The sequence below is a fragment of the Triturus cristatus genome, chromosome 8, assembly GCF_964204655.1.
Source record: "Triturus cristatus chromosome 8, aTriCri1.1, whole genome shotgun sequence".
Classification (NCBI taxonomy): Eukaryota; Metazoa; Chordata; class Amphibia; order Caudata; family Salamandridae; genus Triturus; species Triturus cristatus.
Window position 1 is genome coordinate 189,711,058 of NC_140591.1, and position 24,593 is coordinate 189,735,650.

A 24,593-nucleotide genomic window follows, 5' to 3' on the forward strand; every position below is an offset into this window, starting at 1 on the left:
GCCCAAACCATTAGCTGAGGCATTTCAATTGTTAGGGATGGATAAACCTCAAACTCAGCGACTGAGGGGTGGGGGACAAGGAAACACTAGAGAAGGTGTAGGAATAAAAGGAGGGGCAATAAAGGGAGGAGAAAGACAAGAGGTCAATTCATTGAGAAAAACAAGAATCAATAGGAAACAATGATGGATCTAACCCATGATATTTTGATCAAAGCTGAACTACAAATCCTCTTGTTAGTTTTCTTCTACTGCATGATTATATGCACAAACTAGGCTGGACATATTCAAATTTATAAGGAAATATAAATGACGGAGATTGAGAGCGACGACGCTCCGGGTCCTGCGTCGCGTCAGCTGACGGACGGGGAAAAGAAAGAACTGACGTCAGCGCGAAGGGCCGGCGACTAAGTCGACACTGCAACGTCATCCCGGCGACCACGCCAACGAACGCCGAGTCGACCGACGCCACCCACCGACGCGCAGGGGTACTGCTGCAGAAAAATTCTCCAGATCCAGTCTGACGCCTGGGGGTAATTCTAAGGTAAGGAATCTATAACTAATTGTCTTTTCAGATAGAATTTTTCACAATAATGGCGAGCCCTCTGCCTTTTCTACCCACTCTATCTCTTTGGATGATATGATAATCAGGGGGAAGAGCCTGGCCGATCTCCATTGCGGATTCCTCATGAAGCCATGTATCTGTAAGACAAACAATGTCTAGTTTAGGATCATCCAAGAGGGAAAAGATGTCCAACTTATAGCCTGGTAGGGACCAGCAATTAAGGAGAAAGAAATTCCCTCTAGCTTTACGTCCTGAGGGTTCCCTAAATGCAGGATTAGAAGGAATACTATAGGGGCAGTACTTACAGGTACTAATTCACCCATTGAGTGGCTACGGTTGGCACTGTTCGTCCCTCTAGCTTTAAGCAGAAAGTCCCTGGGATAGTCTCTGGTGAGAGGTTTGAGGGGCAGGCTCCCAGTTGGGTGCTTCAGCGCACCAGCGGTGCATTTGCTGCCCGCCCTGCCATTTTTATGTCTGGGCCGGGATTCCAACCACTAGAGCGTTAACCAAAAAAGGCCGCTCTATGGTAGGTATTAAAAAGTTCACAGTGCTACTGTGGTCCCAACAATTACCCCTCAAAATCAGCAATTAGAAATCCCCAACGCAGTTTAAAAGTATTTAAAATGTCCACAAACAGTTTTTAAAAGAGAGAACATAACCACCTTAAAGAGGCGCCTTATCGGCAATTATCGCATGGGGCAGCCTCTCCTTTAGGGAAGCCCTTTATCCTAAATGGACAAGGGGAGGTTATTTTTTGGGGAAAGCTGAGCTCATTAGTTCTGGAGGCTATGGGATTCACAGTGCCAAACTGAAAAGGCTTCACCCATTCATCTAGAGTATTTTAATCGCCAGAAACATAAGTGCTTCAACTGTGATGGTATTCTTTTTTTTTGGGGGGGGGGTGCTCTAGAAGTGGGAATCAGGATGTGGGTTATTTTCATATATTTTGGGCGTGTCCTAGAATGTAACATTTCTGGTATAAATCTATTTTTTATATTTCTGGAATTTGCTCTTAAGTACAGCTGGATGATGCATTGATATTGGTTGGTGTTAATTTGGCCATCTGGGCACTTGACTGCCTCCATCAGCTACTTTATCTTACCTTCAAAAACCTTACATGGCTGACAGCAGCTCAGGAATAAAATGGTGTGAGTGGATATCTACTCATGGATGGCACAAATAAGGTTCAAGATCACAACAGAAATTATGTTAACTATTATCTTAGGAAGACTATTGGGTGATCCATGGCAGCTGTTGAATCCCTCTAAGGTAATGCATACCTATTCCACTAAAGGACAAACCTTTGGTACAGGGCCTGGCTGTGGGATTGACTGATCAGTGTATGCTGGGCTTTACTCCAAGGTTGCACTGTGAGCTATGACAGCTGAACTTGGAGTTTGTGTGACTTTTGACCTATGATGAAAGCCTGGCTGATTTATCAAGACAGGAGATGGAGGGACACATTCTGTCACTGGTCATTTCGTACTTTTGAATTAATGGCCTAATCACTGATGTGATGAACAAATAATTCCATCCATCTGTTTTTTATTCTCTCATTGACACCCACAACTAGTATTAATATACATAATGTGGTTCCAGAAGCTCGCTACAGAACAGGTCCCAAGCTACACCTAACAGACAAGGCTGAAAATGTTCTGGGGATACGTCTGTTCCTTTACCTAAGGTACATGGTGTCGCAATTTTGGCCTGGCTATTCCTTTCAGTGTGAGGTCAAAATTCATTTGTCTATGGTTGGTCCTGACTGTAATTACATAGTGAGCAAAAACACAATGGGGTGGAAGGATAAGTCCTGTTGTTTCTTAAAAACAAAAACATAACAACAAACGTGATAAAGTAGAATATCCATACTGATGAACAGAGGACTCCAAAAATTATACCTTTTTGTTCTGCATGCGATGCTCCAAAAGGCAGAAATGACTGATACTTGTCAGGCCTTCCAATAGAGTCAGTGGATAATCAGGTGAAATATTTTCCCTTTTCGATGTCGTGCTGTTAGGAGAGAATGAAGCAAATAAATATTTCAGTTTAAAGTAACATATTCTTTTCAATAAATGTATGGTGTCTCTTCTAGTGTGCCTATTGCAGAAGATTCAATGGTAACGTCATAACACTAAAAAACAAGACATAAATTCAGTAATCAGTTATCACTGATCCCAAAAAGACTTATTTTGGCAATTATATGCATCATGCCTTATGAACAGCTTTAGTACTCGGATACCACGAGGTTGTTATCAATTTCTGGTCATTATTACATGCGACGTATAATTGTAATTTGGTCCACATGTGGCAGTGTAGAGTTGAGATGAGAGGTTGCTCAGAGTTCAGAGTGACAACAGGTGATAACATGATTCCCAGATTCACACTGGTTTCGACTGATTCGAGGATTGTATGAATAATGAGCAATGCCCTACATTGTAGTTACCCATCTCCTACTTCTTTATTTACTTAATTTCATTTACTGAGCACACATTATCAATGTAATGTTTGCGGAAACAATTACTCCATAATAATTTTATCTATCAAGAGAATGATGCCCAGATCAGGATATCATGACTGAGTTTACAACACTGAGAATCAGTAATAGAACTGCACATGTGAGAATGGAAGTCACAGTATATAGAAAGGACACAGGGTCACTGGCTATTAAAAGTAATGAGCTAAGTGGCCCAGTTAGATACAGTCAATACTTCTCTGGTGAACCGACAACACAACAAAAGTGTTTGTCTACGTGTCAATGCAATTTGACACATTAAGCATCAATGAATATAATTCAGTGATAATTTTGTATATACACTGAAATCAAATCAGATGCGAAATTTAGTTTTGATAAGACACCCTGTTGAATGGGACATTAGTTGGAAGGAGATGGTACGACGGGTATGCAAATGTTCATGGAGTAGGAACGTGTAGGACAAGTCTGCAATTTGTGTGGTGTAATGCATCAATTCTGAGAAAAAACACTTACCTTGATGTTTAAGGTTCACTGAGCACAGCGTTGTTTCTGCCCTGAAAGTGACTTCATTTGTTGCTTCAAACTAATTATGGGTTTAAGTCCAGGACATGTAAGGGATTTGCAATGTTGTGAAGAATTAATAAATTCTGGGAGGAATTCTTGAAGCAGGCATTTTCTTTTAACATGGATGTGTCTACTCTTTTCAATACAGTGTTCTATTTCTAGACTACCACTCTCCATTGCTTGTATCCAAACACTAAATGGACAGCACCAGTTCCATTAAACTGAGAATCATTTGTACAGTTACGGAGTTCAAGGGTGCAGATCTCTGTGGGCTCAGCCAGGGTAAGGTTTGCATCATGTTTTCATGTTAGGAAAATTAACAGCAGGTAGAACATGAGCCAATCATGAACAGTCAATAAGAAGAGGCAAATGTCATCTTATACCAATGAAGTGAGTCCGCAGATGGGCTTTTAGCGGGCTCCAAATGTTCTGGAGTCTGGACGAGGAGGGAGGGCATGAGCTCTGCATGCATGCAGGTCGAGTTGATCATTGCGATTTATAAGAGAGTCTTGTGGCAAGCGACCTATGGGCTCTCAGCCACCAGAAGGTGTAAGAAGGCCTCCAATAGATGCTCCGTATAATATTCCATTTTGTCTATATTGGTAGACTGGGACCCCTAAAATCGGCATGTTATTGCGGTGTGATCTTGACTCTAAGTAGCGATAACATGCCGTACTTTTTCTATATTTGGTAGTGTTTCTCCTTTGGTACTGACGTTGTCCTCCGCAGCTGGGATTCTCTGCTCCGCTTCCATTAGCCTGCCATTGTGCTTTTCTAGTTTGTGAGAGATTGAGGCCAATCGAGCAGAAAGAGTGTCCATCTTGACACTTGTAGACCTTAAACTTTCCTGCATGGATTCGAGCAGTGATTTCATATCAACATCATGTTCTTCTGATTCTGGATGGGATCCTGAGGGTAGCTAGAATTGCCATCTGCTGCTGCTGCTGCTCTCGGACCACGTCTAATATCCCCATTTTGTAAAAAGGGTGTAATCAAAAAGATGTGCCAGCGCTATCCATCAAAGGGGCTGGATGCCATGTGTGGGCCTCAAACTAGTAATAAATGAATGAGAGTGTATGGCACCTGAACCAAAAGGAGGCCACTGGATGGCGTCAATTAGGTGCCTCTGTGGCTTGATGTCAAAGCACAGGGCTCCGCTGCTCTCAGTTATCATAGTTTGAGCATGCCCACACAGTTCCCTTGCTGGGGTGGTTTTGCATGTAGATGCTGGTATTCTTGATTGATCCGCAACTTGAAATCGAGTCCTGCCTTTTCCCTATGAATGTTCGGAATCTGAGGTGGGGCACAAGCAGACTCGATCGCCGCAGTAGCACTCATGCTTGTCCTTGTGTTTTAGAGGAGGAGCAAGGGTGAACCGCCTATCCAAGCCAGCACAATTTCTTCACCAGTGTCTCAAGTAACGCCATTCCAACTCTGTTGTGTCCAACCCGCAATCTGCCATGTGGATCAAGGGGCTGTTTGGTGGGCGTTATTATCTGCAATATATTCTCTAAAAAACTGCAGCTCAATCTACCTGTTTATATGCTAGTTATAATGTCCACTGTGCACTACATCTCAATAAAGTAGTGCATTCTTAGTACAAGGTCCAGTGGAGTCTAAAGGCCTCTTTCCCATAGATGTTGCTTAGCAGTTTGTGGGCTGAAGAAATGTTAGCAGCTATTTGTTCGAGGCTTCTACATCCTCTCCCAACACTGTGCATATCATCAGAGAGAGCGGGCCCATGCTTTCCTTACTCTGGACCACTACACAGACCAGGAGCATCTCGTCCTGACAACATAGCAGCACTACCCTCACTTTTAGCAAAATAATGCCTAGCCAAACACTGGCTACAAATTGTGAGCCCTTTATGCAAAAAATGGCTCCAGGATATGACTAAAGGGCTTCTAGAGGAAGAAATAACGATTCAACTGGTCCGTACAGACAATAATGTGTTTGACAATTGAATGTAATGAAGGGGAATGTATGAGAAAAAGATTGTGAAGGATAGAATCGTCCTCGTGAAAAGGAGGGAAGGAGAGGAGGATGAATGCAGTATAGAACAAACCGGATAAATAACTCCAAACTAAGTGATATAAATGTCCTACAAATGTAATTCTAGACTTTGTTCCACAAGAATATAAAGAATATTCAACACTGCTCAGTAGTGTTATGTTGACTGTTTTGTTTGTTGTTCTTTTTCTCTTTTTTGTTTGATACGGCTCAACTTCACACAAAATGTTTGGTTTAGAAAATTAATAAAACTTATTAAACAAAGGCTTTCCTTCTATGAAAAGATGAGTACTGGACTAGATATTAGAGTTACAGTGTTTCTTGGTTGACATTTGAGCGCTGAGCTTAAGCACCTCACATGGAAGCCTGTGAAAGCTCACCCTTTTCACCCTGAGAATCAAGTATGGAAGGGGTTGTACTTGGCCCATAATAGACAGGCCCCAGGATACTGGGGATAAACTACTCCAACCCCCACGGTGGGGCACCGATAACCCGCCTGCCCTGTTGCCCCCCTCAATGGTGTCTGATTAATCAACCAATAAATCAGGGAATTTTAAAGCATGCCACTCACCCGTGAGGGGCTCAAGGCCCTGGGGGTGCAGCTTCGAGTCAACCGTAAAGCCAGGTCTTGAGGCTCTTCCTGAAGGTGTGCAGAGTGGGGGAGTGTCTGATATTGACCTGGAGCTCGTTCCAGGCCTGAGCCGTGATGTAGGAGAAGGCTCTTCCACCCGCTCTGGTTCTGCGTATGCACGGGGTGTCTGCTAGGGTGACGTCGGCAGAGCAGAGGTTTCTTTTGGGTACGTGGAAGGTGACTCTTTCATTGAGGTATTTTGGTCCGGTGTTGTGGAGGGATTTGTAGGCGTGGGTGAGTAGCTTGAAGGTTACTCTCTTCTCGACGGGGGGCCAGTGGAGGTCTTGCAGGTGTTGGGTGATGTGCTCATGTCGTGGGACGCCGAGGACAAGCCTTGCCGCAGTGTTCTGGATGGTCTGGAGTTTGCGTAGCAGGGATTTGTTGATTCCAGCGTAGAGGGCGTTTCCGTAGTCCTGCTTATTATGAGTGGGTGATGGTCTTTCTGGCTTCGGGGGGGGAGGGGGGGATCCACTTGAAGGTCTTGCGAAGGGTTGGTCTGGCGGGTCATGGTGAGGGAGGAGTCGAGTACGATGCCGAGGTTCCGGTGCGTGGTCTGTGGGGGTTTGGGGGTTGGCGAGGGCGGTGGGCCAGCAGGTGTTGTCCCAAGCTGAGGGGGTGGGTCCAAGGACGAGGACTTCTGCCTTCTCCGAGTTGAGCTTCAGACAGCTGCTGCTCATCCAAGTTGCAACGTCTTTCATTCCTTCCTGGAAGCTGAGTCTGGTAGTTTCGGGGCCCTTCGTGAGGGAGAGGATGAGCTGAGTGTCGTGGGTGTAGGGCACTATGCTGAGTCCATGCTGTCTGACGATGGCAGCGAGGGGGCCATGTAGATGTTGAAGAGAATGAAACTGAGCGATGATCGTTGGGGTACTCCACAGTTGATCTCTGTGGGTTCGGAGAGGAACGACGGGTGTCTGATCCTTTGGGTACTGCTGTCGAGGAAGGAGTCGAGCCAGTCAAGGGCGGTTCCCTGTCTGTGGCGGCAAGGAGGGCAGTCTTGCTGCTGTGGTTACTGCGGAATCCGGATTGGGAAGAGTCGAAGATGGTGTTCTAGTCGATGAAGTTTGTCAGTTGGACATTGACGACCTTCTCTGTGACTTTGGCTGCGAAGGAGAGGGATGGGTCGGTAGTTTTTCAAGTCTGTCGGGTCTGCAGAGGGTTTCTTGAGGAGGGGCTTGACTTCTGCGCATTCCCAGTGGTCGAGGAAAGTGCCAGATTCGAAAGTGGCGTTGATGGTGCGTCATAGCTCGGGCGCTATGGCGGCAGCGGCTCTGTGGAAGATGTGCGGAGGGCAGGGGTCTGTGGGGGCTCCTGAGTGAGTGCTCTTCATGGTCGTAGTGGTATCTTCAGTGGTGACTGGGGTCCAGGCGGTCATGGTGGGCTTGCTGTCATCGCTGGAGGGAATGGTGGTTTCTGGAGTCTGTTATCGTAGAGGGCCTTGTTTTCAGGTGGAGACAGGAGCCGAGCTTGTTGCAAGGTGTGACGTCCGTGGCTTCACTGGGGGTTTGGTGAACTGCTGGATGATGCTGAAGAGTTCCTTTGAGTTGCTGGAGTTGGTGAGGATTTTGTTCTGGATGAAGGTACTCTAGGTGGATCTTATGAGTTGGTGGTATTCTGCCATGGGGTTCTTGTAGGTGGTCTGGTCTTCAGTGGTTTTGCTGTTTCTCCATCATTTTTCGAGATGTCTGCAGGAGCGTCTGGCTTCTTGGAGGTCGGTGGTGAACCAGGTGGCCTTCAAGGGACGGTGTCTGGGGTGCGAGCTTGTCTGCGCAGTTGGTGATCCAGCTGTGCAGTTCCTTGGCTGCAGAGCTGGCATCAGTCGAGGCCGGGGGAGGCATGGATGAGGGTGTTGAGGTGCTCCTCAGTGACCTTGCTCCAGTTACTTCGCGATGGACGTGGAATGGGTGTGTGAGCGGTGGCAGTGTTGAAAGAGAAGTGTACGTAGTGGTGGTCCATCTAGAGGGGCTGCATGATGTGGCTGAAGCAAATGTTGTTCCCTCCTGCGAAGATGGGGTCAAGGATGTGGACTGCCTTGTGGGTAGGGGTGGTGACAAGCTGTTTCAGTCCGATGTTGGCGAGGTTGTCCAGGAGGGCGGTGGAGTAGGGGGTCGCTGAGGTTGTCGAAGCGTGGTTCTAGGGCTGATCTGGATCTGGAACTGGAGGTGTTCGGTGGGGGGGGGAAGTCACTCGTGCTGGAGGTGGAGAGTTGGAGGGAGCTCTTGTGTGTGATGGCGAGTTCTCCTCCTGGGCGGTTGGGGTAGTCCTTCCTCTGGATCTTGTATCCGTCAGGGATGGCGGTGGGGATGTCAGGGACGGATGAGGCGCGGTCTAGGTCTCCGTGAAGAAGGTGACATCTGGTGAGAGGATGTCGAGGAGGTACCAGATCTCTACAGCATTTCTGTGCAGTGCGCGCACGGTTGAGGAAGATGCACTTCAGGGTTTCGTTGGTGGTGACGTACGGCGTGGGTGCGGCACTGCGGAGGATGGTGAAGGATTGTCGGCAGTGTCGGCAGGAAAACTGGCAGTGGGTGATGTTCGGCGTAGGCAGCTAGCAGTTGTTGTTCCTTCCGGGGTTGAGTGCGAGGAAGGCATCTGAGTCGTAGCGGTGGGATGTCGGAGAACCAGGATCCCTGGCGCTGGATGCAGTCTGGGACGGGCGCAGACGGTCTTGCCTTTGGAACACCTTTGGTGCGCCCGCTGCGCGTGGCTGCACAGCAGCCGCCATTAAATAGAGAAGGGGGGGGAGCGCAACTGGGAGCGGGAACCAGCAGGGGGAGGAGCTGCGGGGCAGCAGCGGTGGGAAGGAAACTGGCATGGAGGACACAAACAGGAACAACAGGAAAGAAAGAAAAACAGGCAAAAAGGCACAAAGAAGAACAAAGGCACTATAACAAGACACCAAAGGCACAATAACAACACACTATCAAGGACAGAACAAACGGGCACAAAGACAGAGACAGACAGCAGCGGGCTAGCAGAAGAGCAAGGCTCTCCCACTGGACCACCAGGGATGAGGCGCAGGCAGGAGCCTGCGGGTGGAGGAGGGCCTCAAACACCTACCAGCAGAGGTGAAACAGGGTCAGCGGCACAACAGCGGAGCTGCTGGGAGAGAGAGCAGGTCTCTGACAAGGAGGTCTGAGAAAGTGTTTAAGAACAAAGTCAGCCCATATGAAAACATTACTGAATATTGCAGTCACAGCCTTTAATAATTGAATGATATTTAATAGGTTGTAAATTAATCTCTGAAAAAGAATATAGGTATATCATAGAAAACCGCTTACCACATCTTCACAGACTCTTGTTCATACTGTTTGACGAGGTCATCTAGATTTTTGCATATCTGCGCAACGAACGGTGCAACAGTCAACCCTAATGACTTCCCGAAGTATGGCAGAGAGGATGTAACTAAGCTCACCCATGGTGGGTGCATGCCGAAGCCGTATTCTGGACGCAGCGATCTAATCACAGCAGAGACAAAGAGTCCTTGAGATGTCACTGGGTGTGACTGGACATATTGCATGGCATTGATGGATTGCTGGAAGTTGAGGGACTGTTGCCATTCTTTGGAGAGGTCACTCGGGTTACCTTGTTCCTCGTGAAGCTGCTGCAAATGGTGCTCCAGGACAATCAAGACCTGTAAGAGTTTCAGCAGCTCAATTTGTAGAGGATGTTCACTCCAAATCTGGTCCTGTCCAAAGTTAATTAAGCTCTCCTCAAAGAGTTTTTCAACTGTTGTGTCCTTAGCCCTTTCAGGTGTTGAGAGCTGATACTGTTTTTGGCTAGTGTACATGGAGGCAGAGAGAGAAAGGAGAACAAACTCCTGAACATTGCACCTTGCTAGCAATCTGTGTATGAACTCTACATTTTTACCATCTGATGATTTAGCCAAAGTGGCCAGCTGGGACATCATTCTGATCAAGACTTCAACACTTTTAACTTGTACATCTCGATTTCCTGGGACATCTTTGTGGCTGACCTTAAGGTAGCATGGATAATATGACCGTAAGAAATTCAAACATAGGTTAGTGAGCAATTCGATCAACAAGGAATGGGGGCACATGGTGGGGGACTGAGTCTGAAGCTTTCCGTAAAAACTCTGCCCAACGAGCGATTCTTGGTGGCGCACAATGAGATTGTAAATTAAGTTCAAGTGAGCGGTAGAGCTGGTATCCATGCTACTACCAGAGATTGCTTCAATAAATTCTTTGGGGTTAGTCTTGAGCACAGCCTCCAGTACAGAAAAAGAATACAACACCCTCTTAGAATCATAAGGTTGCAAATACAACAAAATATGTTTAAATAGTGCTTCAATCATCTCCTGTTTTTCCTTCTGTAGCTTCAGCATCCTGGAGGTCCTGATTGCCTGAAGCTCCAATTCTGCCTCTTCATCACTAGATAGGGATTCAGAGGCCTGTGTTTTTTCAGAATCAGTACGTGCAAGATTAAGCAAGGCATTTTGTTTGTTACGCAGCACAGTAGACTGACCAGGTGGAATACATGTTTCCTGACCATCTGCATTACTATCAAGATTCTCCTCGTTGCTTTGGTCCTGAAGATCAAAAGAAGGAGGTGAGAAGGAAGAGGTATTTTCACTGTCCATGGCACTTGTGCTAGTATCGGCTGATTCAGTATGCTCACTGTTATCCCGGTCATCATCCGCAGTAGCTCTAGGGTCTTCCTCGTATAATGGATTATTTTCAGGCCATTCAAGTTTCAATTGATTTTTTTCTGGATCCTTTTCAACTTCAGCCCATATAGCCTCTCTGTCCACTGTGGTGAACTGACTCATTTGCAGGTTGTCTTCGGAATTACTTTCTGGGATATCTCTGCCTCCCACTGATTCTTTAAAGTATGTTCTTTTTCTTCGTACCCAGTAATTGAAATCTTCTGAAAGGGACAAATAAGTAAAATATTTAACAGAATTACAGAGAAATACCAACTATACAAAACATGCTTTCTTTTGTTTAGGCTACTTAGAACATTTGTAGTCCAACCCATCAACCATTATGAAGAAACTTGCATTTAAATAATATTTCCTTAGCACTTTATATTGATAAACTGAATATTTTAAACAATAGGCAATACCACTGAACAGTGGTATTAATAAAGTGGGATTGTCAAGACTTGTTTTGAGTTGCTCTTCTGAAATTCGTATCTACTGTATTAAACAATAACCCATTAACATTAAATCGCACCAAAGATCACATTTATTGTTGTACCATCCAATGTGAAGGGCATTATTTGCAAAGAGCTAGAGAGATTAATTCAAATCAAGTATGCTTCCAAAAAAGAGATAACAGTTCACCAAGCATTACTCAAGCTCCTTTGCGTAGGTATTAAGTGTTTTCTGACACTTATCATTTGTGTTGCTACATAGTCACAAACACCAAGCCTGCGTTTGGAGATGGATAGAGGATCTGATAAAATCAGTAGCTTCCTAGTCTTCTACCCAAATGAGCAGAAGGCACACCACAAGCTTTTGTCCAGGAGGCCCGACCTACTCACTGTTTCCGAACACATATCATGTATTAATGTTTAGTCCACTCCCAACATCCCTTCAATTTCCATATCAGTATTCTTTCCGATTCCTCGGATTATTGTAAGTTTTTGGAATCTCCAAAAACTTCATTTGTTTCTATAGTCCTCTGCTACCTATGTGGCATGATCTGTGCTCTAAAATATTTATAAATAAATAAATAAATAAATAAGTTAATAAAGTTTGTGGCAATTTTTTGACAGAGTTTATGATGAAATGATTCAAGCAGACAGCAATTCAAAGATTTCAAACAAAGGTACTGGGACTACCAATGTTTAGGCTTTGAAACCTTTGAGGAACAGTCATCATACTGCAATTTAACCTGGGCCACCAATGCACACTTGAGAGGTAACTACTATAAGGAAATAGACAGATTTACTCCCAGTCTGTAGAGACCTTTGTACCGCGAGTTGTAAGCCTGATCTACACAAACTCTGTAGGAACACAGTCACCTAGTAGTAGTACAGCGGCCTCTACTCAGGAAGTTTATTCTTTCATCAATGTCAGTCGTGGGACAACTGACAATACTACAGAGTCAAACAGACATTGTTGGATCCATGCTGGAGGCCAACAAAGAAGATTGCTGGTAAGATGGTAACTTATTTACAACTCAGAATGAATAAATGGTTAAACTTGCATTGCTGCAGCTTTGCAAGCTTAATTCTTTCAGCTATGTAAGTTTAATCCCTTTCTGGTACCACTTAGCTTGTCACTTTGGCACATTTTGAAAATCTATTTAGCCAAGAGTCAAAAGGATGCTGTTGTCTTGCTCACTTGAAAATGACAGGCTAATTCTTCAACACTTCCTCAGTCTTATACGTTGAAGGGACTCATTGGTAGATTAGTTTGTGATTTATACGGGGCAGAGCTCTGAGAAGAGGGAAGGAAAGACGAGAGGTGACAATTGATGAGAGTAGTACCCATGCCATTAGCCCTGCTCGACTCCATTCTAGAGGGGTGGGCCAAAATGGGCTCTAAAATTAGGACCCAGGCCCAGAGGAAGGGAGCTATGGTTTTCCTCACACAGGTTCCTAAGTTACCCACTGGTTCAAGGGAGGGCCAGGATTCCCTCAAAACCAAAGTTGTGTACTGGTTTAGGGTGACTCGACAATGCCTCTCCATCATAAGGGATGACATTATCTATGTGGAAAGGCTAACTAACCCTGGGGAGACGCAGGATTTGTTAAACGTTAGCTTTTTTCATAGAGCTATAGTTGACAGCCTGTTGGCAACCGACACTCGTACTACACCTTCCCCAAATACATTCATTATGATTGAGTATCGCATACCCTCAGATGAAACCTCCCGAACTGAAGCATTATCTATGAAGGGGGAAGTAACTTGAGGAGGGGCGTGGCCAAACCCCAGGACTGACTCCAGGAAGAGGGGTTAGGTAGTGCTGAGGGGAAAATATTGATAGCCGAGAATACTTCATGCAACTCTACCTCTCTTAGGCCCACCAGCTTACCCCTCAATCAATGTAGAATAGGTGTCTTTAGTGGTAGATCTGGTTGTATTCTCACCTGTCCATGAAAAAGGGTATAGGGGCCGGAGAAGGAAGGGGAGTTATAGTAATGGAGGATTAAAGGATTCCAAAATTTTGCCATGAAGTGACACAGAACCAATGACATTGACCTATAAAGGGGCAGAATTACCCTGAAACAGACTAAGTTAGGAAACAGAACAGACAAGCCCTATCCCAAGGGGGAAACGAGCATCCAAGAAAATACATTTTATACGTTTTTATCCTGGAACGTACCTGGGATCTGCTCTAAATTGGACGATCCCTAGTGGGGGCTTTTGTTGAATCTTTCAACATTTGTCTATTCCAGGAAACCTGGTCTATAGAAAATGTGCATAGACCTTATTTTAAGCCAGCAAAATCAAGTGCGAGTAGGAAGGGACGTCCCTCAGGGGGTCTCATAATTTGTATGCGTACATAATTTCCAAAAATCTTTTTTATTGTTTGCAAGAAAACAAGGCCACAAAAGATAGCACTGAAACAGTATAGTTGCTGCAACATCGGCGACATACAGTGACAGTACAGGTCAATATGCATTTACAATAATTCTGAAGGCAGACTAGGTTCATTCAATAATCTCCAAGCCGGACTGGCGGGCCTGCGGCGGCCCACAGATGTCACCTCTGTATTCGTTCCAGCGCGACCACACCTCCCCCCACTTTCGGGGGCACCCTCGTGCCGTGTACACAGTCTTCTCCTGCAACATGCACCAATCCATGTCTTTTTGCCAGTCTGCCAATTTCGGCGGCGTCGATGCACCCCAGCGACGGGCTATGTTTCGTTTCGCCACCATTTGCCCAAGTGTGACCCAGAGTTTCCCTCTTGTAGGTAAGTCCGTGGGTTCCCAAATGTTCAATATGCATCTTTTAGCCTCTGGGCGTATGTCGACCTCCCATACCTCCCGCATGCAGGACACAACTCGCCTCCAGTACCTCTGCACCCCGGGGCATTCCCACAAAATATGGAAGAAAGAGCCAGCCTCCCCACAGCCCCGCCTGCAGAGCCCCTCCCCCCATCGCCTGAAGTCTTGTGCAGGAGATGTATACTCTGTGCAATATTTTAAGCTGTATGATTAATATGAAAATTCACCCAGTGGATATTGATTCAGATGATATTCTGGGAACTGAACTTGTAGGGGTAGACTCAGAACCATAATATATTTATAATGTCTATAATAGAGGGACCCAAGGAGGCAGTCAATCTACGACTATGAATTTGCTCAGTAGCCATAGGAATACGTTTGCAAGCCAAGACAGACTTAAAACGTAACCTATGAGCCCCTGGACGATGGTTGCTCTTTGGTCCTGGCAGAGGAGGATGAATTATGGGGGATCCCGGCATTGGAAGTTGCCCATGTGAGGAGAGGGACTACTATGGTGAACCAGCTACCTGCATTTACTGCTATGTCTGGCCCGACAGCCTGTATTAGAAGTACTTCATCTGACAGGGAAACAGCCCATACGTTTAATCGACCTTGGGCCACAAGTAGAATAGATTATATAATGCTATAATTATCTATTTGGCCTGAATTTAAGTATATGAAAGTCATACTCCGACCAGACAGTGATCATCATGCTTTACAGTGTTCTATTAACATCCACACAGGGGAGCCCATGAGTACCCATTCCTCACGGAGCGTAGAACTGGAAAATACTAATGATGGGAGAAGAATTCGATGGAGAAAATTTAGATGGAAAAAAATAGTATTAAATCAGGCCAAGAGGGAATTTATGAGTAAAGAATTGAGCAAGACCATATACGACCTTGAATCCCTGACTGGAAATAGAAATTTGGCACGGATTGCATCTGAGGCCCATTATGTGCTGTTTGAAAAATTGGGCAATTGTTTTATGGCCAGACCAAGTACTTAAGTTAATGCACCTAATTTGTCCGGGGCTTGGAATGTAGGAATGGGGAAAATGAAGCTACATAATGCTCTCCTGAAAGGTATATCTCTGCCATCAAACAGTGTAGGGCTGTCAAGAATTCCTGTCATGCGAGGGGAGGAAAACGGTAACCAGCGAAAACGGACTACATCTCCCAGGATGCTTAGCGGTTGAGAGGTTATGTAAACAGGAGAGCTGTTACATAACTCAAGGAAAACACGCCCTTATGTAAACAGGAGAGCTGTTACATAACTCAAGGAAAACACGCCCTTATGTAAACAGGAGAGCTGTTACATAACTCAAGGAAAACACGCCCTATAAAGGGAGGAACCGGGAGGTACAACGCTGTCGGATATTGTGTTTACACCGACGTACCTGCTTAGTGAAGAGCAGTGTTCCGGAGTGGTGCTCCAGTAAGGCAAGAACGGAGGTAGGTCGAGTCGTTACTCCCTGGGCCGTGTCTTGCCCCATCGTCACCTGTGAAGGACCCGGAAGCTCTACCGGATAACCATTGAGCTTCGCTTTTTGACTCGGCTGAGTCAAAGCGCAGTGGCGCTTTTGCTGGTTGGAGTCGTAACTCCCAGCCCGACCAGAGATACAGGGACTGCCAGCTGTAACGCACACCAGGAGGTGTTTGCCGCGTTACAGACTCGGAAGTCCACAGGATCGATCGAGCGGCTGCTCTCGGTTCAGTCTTCTTTGCTTGTGATTGGGGTATCGGTGACGCATCACCAGGAGGTGACTCCGCGTCCCGGTGCAGTCTGAGGAAGAGGTTGAGCGGCTGCTCCCTTCAGGTAGAGATCCCGGCTGGGTGTTTCCCTGACTCCTCGATTCTCCCCAACACTCTTCGTGCCCCTCACAGCCTACCGATTGGCATTGTCGGCCATTTCATTTCTGCCCTCTGTTGGCATACGCCGGGATCGGCGTATATGCAGAGGACGGTTAGGACCATCCGTGCTGTGGGCTGGTAACGTACTTAGCCTGGAGGATTCCAGTGACTATAACCTTTGTTTATTCCTTGTATTATTTTTGCCTTAATTAAAATAACTAAACCTTCACAAGTGGTTGCGTTCTCATTATCGTGTCTGTTAAACGATCCTGAGACGTTCAGGGCGTTACAAGGGCCCATTACTAACGTGTGCAGCATAAAGCCCAGATAGAATGTGAGGGTAAATTTTGGGAGGGCCTTTAGGAGGCTTCAGGAAAAAGGGATTCGAAGAGAATTTTGCACTTGGCATCCAGGAAAGGCCAGTTGATCAGCTCACAGATGTAATGACTGTATTACACCTCACATTTGGTATACCCATTTTGCTCACTTGTACAGCCCACTCCTATTCAGCACAAGGTAGGGAGAACCCTACCTGATGGTTTAGACCTTAGATTGAGTGTAGTACCCCTGAGGTCAATCAAATCTATCATTCCAGGAAAAGCCGCAGGCTCGGATGGGGTCCCAGGAGACCTATTCCTTTCTGATATTGATTCTTGGGCCACATATTTGAACATCTTGTCTAATGCAATTGTATCTGGAATGGATACACCGCCTAGCTGGAAGGGAGCAGAAACTGTTCCAGTATTTAAGAAAGGCCAGAGGGACTCCCCGTCTAATTATAGGCCTAAATATAATGGATGTACTCCAAAAAGTGTTTGGCTGACAGATCCTTTATAAAATTGAGGAGTGGATAGAGAATATAGAAATACTGTCACACCTCCAGGCTAGGTTCAGAAGACAAACAAGTACTTTAGACTAGGTGTATAGTCTCCTAGCACCATACTGAAAAACAGTCATATTGGAAAAGGCTCATTTATACCTGGTCTTTATTGATCTGAAAAGCGCTTTTGATTTGGTTCCACGCCTGAAAATGTGGGAGGTCTTGAGAGATATGGGGCTACCGTATGATCATCTGAATATTGTTAAGCGTCCGGATTATGAAACCTATGTGCAGGTGCGTGGTGTCCAAGGGGTGATCTGACTGAAAAACTAGCAACCGATAAGGGCGTTCGACAAGAGTGTGTGTTGGCACTTACCCTGTTCTCCCTATAGCTGAATGGGGTGGTGCCTTACCTGGAAGATGACGCACCTAAGTTGGCGTTACAACAAACAAATGATGGACAGAATGCTGACAATGCAGACATTCTCCCCCAGTCAAGAGATCTGGGTTAAATCCATCGTTCTTTTGCCCACTACGCCACCCCAGTTCAGACATGGCCATATGCAAATCAGTCTTGACCCTGTGCCTCATGGGAACAGTCCAGCCCGAACTGCCAAGCCATGTCTTCCCTGGACAGGAATCAAGCATCCAAGGACCGGTTTCTGGCTATCAGCCGTCATCAGCCAGGATAGCTTGACTCCAGTGGCGTAGTGAGCACGGGTCCCACGTCTGGGAATACCCATCCCACTTAGGGCGAAAAGCGTTACAACAAACAAATGATGGACAGAATGCTGACAATGCAGACATTCTCCCCCAGTCAAGAGATCTGGGTTAAATCCATTGTTCTTTTGCCCACTACGCCACCCCAGTTCAGACATGGCCATATGCAAATCAGTCTTGACCCTGTGCCTCATGGGAACAGTCCAGCCCGAACTGCCAAGCCATGTCTTCCCTGGACCGGAATCAAGCATCCTAGGACCGGTTTCTGGCCATCAGCCGTCATCAGCCAGGATAGCTTGACTCCAGTGGCGTAGTGAGCACGGGTCCCACGTCTGGGAATACCCATCCCACTTAGGGCGAAAAGCGTTACAACAAACAAATGATGGACAGAATGCTGACAATGCAGACATTCTCCCCTAGTCAAGAGATCTGGGTTAAATCCATCGTTCTTTAGCCCATTACGCCACCCCAGTTCAGACATGGCCATATGCAAATCAGTCTTGACCCTGTGCCTCATGGGAACAGTCCAGCCCGAACTGCCAAGCCATGTCTTCCCTGGACCGGAATCAAGCATCCTAGGACCGGTTTCTGGCTATCAGCCGTCATCAGCCAGGATAGCTTGACTCCAGTGGCGTAGTGAGCACGGGTCCCACGTCTGGGAATACCCATCCCACTTAGGGCGAAAAGCGTTACAACAAACAAATGATGGACAGAATGCTGACAATGCAGACATTCTCCCCCAGTCAAGAGATCTGGGTTAAATCCATCGTTCTTTTGCCCACTACGCCACCCCAGTTCAGACATGGCCATATGCAAATCAGTCTTGACCCTGTGCCTCATGGGAACAGTCCAGCCCGAACTGCCAAGCCATGTCTTCCCTGGACCGGAATCAAGCATCCTAGGACCGGTTTCTGGCTATCAGCCGTCATCAGCCAGGATAGCTTGACTCCAGTGGCGTAGTGAGCACGGGTCCCACGTCTGGGAATACCCATCCCACTTAGGGCGAAAAGCGTTACAACAAACAAATGATGGACAGAATGCTGACAATGCAGACATTCTCCCCCAGTCAAGAGATCTGGGTTAAATCCATCGTTCTTTTGCCCACTACGCCACCCCAGTTCAGACATGGCCATATGCAAATCAGTCTTGACCCTGTGCCTCATGGGAACAGTCCAGCCCGAACTGCCAAGCCATGTCTTCCCTGGACCGGAATCAAGCATCCTAGGACCGGTTTCTGGCTATCAGCCGTCATCAGCCAGGATAGCTTGACTCCAGTGGCGTAGTGAGCACGGGTCCCACGTCTGGGAATACCCATCCCACTTAGGGCGAAAAGCGTTACAACAAACAAATGATGGACAGAATGCTGACAATGCAGACATTCTCCCCCAGTCAAGAGATCTGGGTTAAATCCATCGTTCTTTTGCCCATGAGGCACAGGGTCAAGACTGATTTGCATATGGCCATGTCTAAACTGGGGTGGTGTAGTGGGCAAAAGAACGATGGATTTAACCCAGATCTCTTGACTGGGGGAGAATGTCTGCATTGTCAGCATTCCGTCCATCATTTGTTTGTTGTAACGCTTTTCGCCCTAAGTGGGATGGGTATTCCCAGACGTGGGACCCGTGCTCACTACGCCACTGGAGTCAAGCTATCCTGGCTGATGACGGCTGATAGCCAGAAACCGGTCCTAGGATGCTTGATTCCGGTCCAGGGAAGACATGGCTTGGCAGTTCGGGCTGGACTGTTCCCATGAGGCACAGGGTCAAGACTGATTTGCATATGGCCATGTCTAAACTGGGGTGGTGTAGTGGGCAAAAGAACGATGGATTTAACCCAGATCTCTTGACTGGGGGAGAATGTCTGCATTGTCAGCATTCCGTCCATCATTTGTTTGTTGTAACGCACCTAAATTGGCGGGCACAAAAAAAATCCTGCTTCTTCTGTTCGCCAACGATACCATTTTAATTTCCAAGACCTCCGTGGGCTTCAGACGTTGGTAAATCGATTTTGGGATTTTTGTAAGAAAAGAGGGTTGGTGATAAACTTCGGAAAAAACAACTTTATGACCCTAAACCCTCATAGGTCATTCACTGCATCTATTTATCTAGATGGTGCTACTTTGGAAAGAGTGAATTCATCTATCTAGGCATTACATTAACAAATAAAATGTCCTGGACACACCAGATAAAGATAATTGTGTTGAGTTTAACACACTATACTGCGGCTATTTATAGACACTTTAAATAGGCAAAGGCAAAACAGATCTCTCCTGCCTTAAGGGTATATAGGGCCAAGGCGGAGGGTTTTGCTTTATATGGGGATCTCAGTAGAGCGGAAAATCAAATTCTGACCTCTCTGGAAGGTTTACCTAAAAGCTCCCCTTTAGTTTCTCTCTTTCATGACTTGGGGCCTTGGGGATACAGCCGGTAGAGAAAAAGGTCAGATTTCGGCACCTCCTCTTTTGGTGGAAATGAAAACACATTCCTGATCTTTCTGAATATTACCTAACTTTTAAAGAAATTGTTAACCTTGATAAGCTCCATGCCATTAAGTGAGTGACCTTTATAAGGGATCTGCTGATGACGCTTGGGTTCGGCGAATACTGGCATGAGGATTCCCCTCCACTATTGCGAGAATTGCTAAAAGTGTCATACTGGAAATGGATCACTGACATGGAACTCAAAAGAGAGGACCTTGGCCACTTGACTGATGCCTTTTTGTGCATTAAGCTGCAGAGATTCTTTGAGCCTTCCTTTGATTTTATATTGTCACCTGGGGACAGAGCTTTGTTCCTGAAGTTACGGTATGGTATGCTAGCCATTTTGTCCTTTATTGCAAAATGGCAGCCTTTGACTGCTGGCAGGGATACTTGTCCGGTGTGCTCTACTACACAGGAGACCCATGCCCATCTTTTCATCTTATGCATAGGTTATATTCGACCAAGGAAAAATAGGTTTTGCCTATATGCAGGTTGATCGGATGCCTTGTATACATTTGTCTCCATTTCTGATTTTAGACAAATCTTTTATTGTAAATTAAACAATTTTGTTTTTTCTTTTTAATAAATATTTTTTTAAAAACAGTCTCGACAAGAGGTACAAATTCACAGAATCAATTGAGGGTTACAGTGGAATCAGGATACATACAATACAGCGGCATGATTCATTGAAATTTACAGGGATGGGGGATCATCATCATCGGCATCACAGGGAGGGGTACATATATCACCCTGGTATGCATTCCAGGGTGCCCAAACCTTGGACCATTTGCGGGGGCAACATAGACTGTTTTCTCTCTTAGCATACACCAGTCAAGATCTCGCTCCCAAGCTATGACCGTGGGCGGGTGCGGGGCTCTAAATTAAACAGTTTTTAACTATGGATCATTTTATTGTGATGTTCATCTATGTAGTTTGATAGTCTTAAATGTACCAAATAAAGTTATATGATGATGATTTATACATATAAACTGATTTTCACCCATGCATGGTGTTGATTTATAAAGCTTATTTGTCTAGTGCCTGCGTTTACACGCGACTAACGGCTTAAAGGAAATGTTTCTAAAATCAACCCATTTGCCAGCAAAGTCTTTGTTTGCCTTCTCAGTCAGAATTCCTGGGAATTTCTACAGCTTATTCCATCATACGTGGAATCTTGCCAATACCATGAATGAATTAGTTCATCCATGGCATTGGGTATATTCGATATAGCAGAATGTTACAATATGTCCCTGTTGGAAAGTGGGTTATTAGTAGTGGCAAATATGCATCTGCCACTGGCAATAAGGCCAATAACACAGTCTAGGGCTCAGCATCGGTCTCAGAAAATGATTTCCATGCTCAATCCTTGGTAGCTTGACTGCGAACAAGCAGCCTTAACTTCAGAGACAGGTATGTAAAGCATTTAAAAACACCAATTGAGTAAATAATTAAGACACAGCACACAATAAAAATCCAACACCAATTTATAACAATAGGAATTATTAATATCTTTAAAAGGACACCAAATTGAAAAAATCCATTGTAGGGAACCAGAGATCTGCATTTTTAAAGATTAAACACTTTCTCATGCTTCGAAACCAATAGTACCACTTCTGGACATTTGGTCGCACTTACTGGGATAAAGTCAGAGTTTGAGGCCGACTCTGATGGAGCCGCTGTCAGATACACTAAGTGGGAGGCCCTGGTCAAGATTTTACCTTCACACTTAGAAACGTATCTGGAGGATTTCTCACCAGATGCCGTGCAACCTTCTCCAGCAGGCTGGATTTTGTGAGGGTTCACCGGATTGCCTTTCTGTGAGAGTCCAGTCACCCTCTGGAGCTTTTTCACAAACGTTCACCAAACTTCTGGAACTTCTTCCTAAAGTTCCTCTTGAGAGTCCAAAGTGTCCAAAACACAATCCAAGGGTCTGGAATCTCTAAGATGGTCCTTGAAAGGTTGGGACAATAATTCCCACAACGCACCTAGACAACGCCCTTAAAAGTCCACTGGATACGCTCCAGGCAGGGGACTCTTGGTGGAGTTGATGCAGGTGAGCTCTGTTACCTGCAGCTTGCAGGGAGCCCACTCTTTATTCCAAAGGACTGCATTTCTAGATAATGCAGCAGGCGCAGTCAGAATGCAGGGCCTGATGTTGTTAATCAAGTTTCCAGCTTGGCGTCCACTCTTTATTCCCTTGAAGCAAGCTACATCCAAAGGGATGTAGTTCCAGATAATGCAGCAGGCGCAGTCAGTCAGAATGCAGGACCCGATGGTGCAAATCAAGTTTCCAGCTTGGCAATCCGTTTTTTCTCTCAGTTTCAAGCAGCAGATTTGAGAGGCATTGCCCATCTCAGATACTTATACAGGGTTCTCTGGGGTCACACAGTAGGGCACTATTTCTACAATATTCAATATGGCTCAAGTCCCAGCAGAGTGGTAAGAGCTAACTAAACCAACCTACAGGATGGCTGATCTCCATATTCTCTCTCCCACTGACATCGTTACATTCCTTCCTTAAGCCTGCCATCTGTCTGGGTTCAAAGAGTAGGGGTATAAATGAAACTGGTTTCCCCAGCCTGTCTCCTCTTTCTATTGAAGATTATTGTTTGCGACCCCTCCCCCTGGCTCTGGCATTCCTCTGTAGCAGGATTCTCTCCCCCCAGAAGGCTCCTTAACCCCAGTGGCTACTTATCACCTCTTCAAAGCAGCCTGGCTAATCCAATTAACTCTGGCCAATCAGGACAGAGCAGTGGAAGGCTTAATTTTGGCTTACAGACAAGAAAGTCTTATAACTTCTTGTCTGTACCTTTTAGGATAAATTCAACAATAGCACATTGTTGGATTTATCAGTACCATTCTAGTAAGTCCTTGAATAGCATTTTCTGTAACACCTAGCTGGAGTTATTAATTAATAATTTATTGCCATGTTAACCTATGTGGCAGGGGAGCTGCAATGGGGAAAGTGAACTGGGCAATTTCTCCAACAGCAGGGATTATAAAACACCTTTTATAAGGACCCTGTCTATATCTACAGGACCCCTCACTCCTGGGACACCTAGGGGAGGCCTTAGGGTTTCTGAATGTCCCAAAAGAAAAAATAGCCCATTTGGGGAATCATATTACTACAATGTGGGGGGTGAAATGTGCAATTTCACCAAACCCAAGGCATATAAAACGTATTCTATAAGGGTCCTCCTTATAAATACCTGACCCTCCAACACTGGGACTCTTAGGGGAGACCCTGAGGGTACCTAATATGCCAAAACATTGTAGTTTATTACTTTTTAAGTGCCCTAAACACCAAAGTCGAGTTTGGGCACAATTTACATTTTAAACGCAGTCCTGCCACATAGGGCTGCTTTTAAACTGAACACAATCCTCAGCAGTGCACATATGCAAGTGCAGAAAGAGCTGCTGGCCTCTAAACTGCCATGCCCTATTATATACTAGGGACTTAGAGGTAGTTTTGATCCCCCTTCCCTAATATGTACTGGAGTCTTATAGGGGAGGTCATGGCAATCATAGGGGTACCCTAACCCATAGTGTACCCAAGTGTATATCCGCTTCGATGCAGCACACATTTCCCCGCTGTGTGGGCGAATTCTACGCATGTGCAAATCGGACGGCCCCTAGCCGTCCGACACACATGCCTACCGTGATGTCAGACGGCCAGAGCCGTCCGACGTACGGAAGAGGATATAGGTGTTTTCATTGTATTCTAACTTTCTTCTCAGCATAGCACTGGCCCTGGGCCTGGGTAGGCAGAGCCCAGGGACAGTCAGAGTCAGTAACAACCAGTACCAGTCAGCAAAAAAATGGGGGGTGCTTAGGGCACAAGAAGGACTTTGCAACAATCCCGTTTTTGTCTTCAGTTTCCAAAGGTCATGCTGTCTGTACTGACACTGTCTTAAAGCTGAGCTGCTAGTAAACCAGATTGGGCTCGAAGCTGAAAGAGATGTATGTTTACTGGGGCTGAGGACTTGATGTGTTTACCACTACTGTGGGAGAACTGTGACCCGTATGGTATTACTTAGTACTTGTGTGGTGAACTCTACAGTGATTCTGTGATTTCATAATGTTAATGGCTGCTATACCTTCAGCTTTAAGTAGCTGATTGATCCCATTATCAATCATTGTCTATTAACAAGATGCATCTTAAGGTTTTCAATTTAATAATTTAACAAAATTAATGCATCAACCCACTATCAGGGGAAACAGTCATTTAACACAGCTTCTGAAGCCTCTAACATTTTGGTGCAACGGAGAAATTGCCATGATGCCTGTTTCTGGAAGTTCTTGCTGATCTACATAAAGTGTCTGACATGAATGATGATGAATTACCTAAGGAAAGGATCATTATCTATCTCTTTCATGGGCAGGGACTTACTCTGCAGAGGGGCCATTGTAATTTTTGAACTGATGTATAAGAGTGACCAGGGTGTGAAGCAATGGATGGAGCCTCCTAGGGTCAGATACAAGGAGACTTGACTGATCACACTTCCTATAACTAGGCCCTTGTGGCTTTAACTTGACTGCAGAGGTAAAGCACCAAGACAATTAG

The 24,593-nt window shown here is 45.6% G+C and overlaps 1 protein-coding gene across 3 annotated transcripts in view; it reads right to left on the minus strand.

Moving 5' to 3' along the window:
• DOP1B (DOP1 leucine zipper like protein B) overlaps window positions 1-24,593 on the minus strand; it is a 687,459-nt gene that overhangs the window by 259,120 nt on the left and 403,746 nt on the right. For all 3 annotated transcript variants that reach the window (XM_085621292.1, XM_085621294.1, XM_085621293.1), the window contains 2 exons: window positions 9,519-11,124; window positions 2,461-2,572 (listed from right to left, as the gene is read on the minus strand). In XM_085621292.1, the coding sequence (XP_085477418.1) occupies window positions 2,461-2,572; window positions 9,519-11,124 (1,718 nt within the window). The remainder of the gene's footprint in view (window positions 1-2,460; window positions 2,573-9,518; window positions 11,125-24,593) is intronic.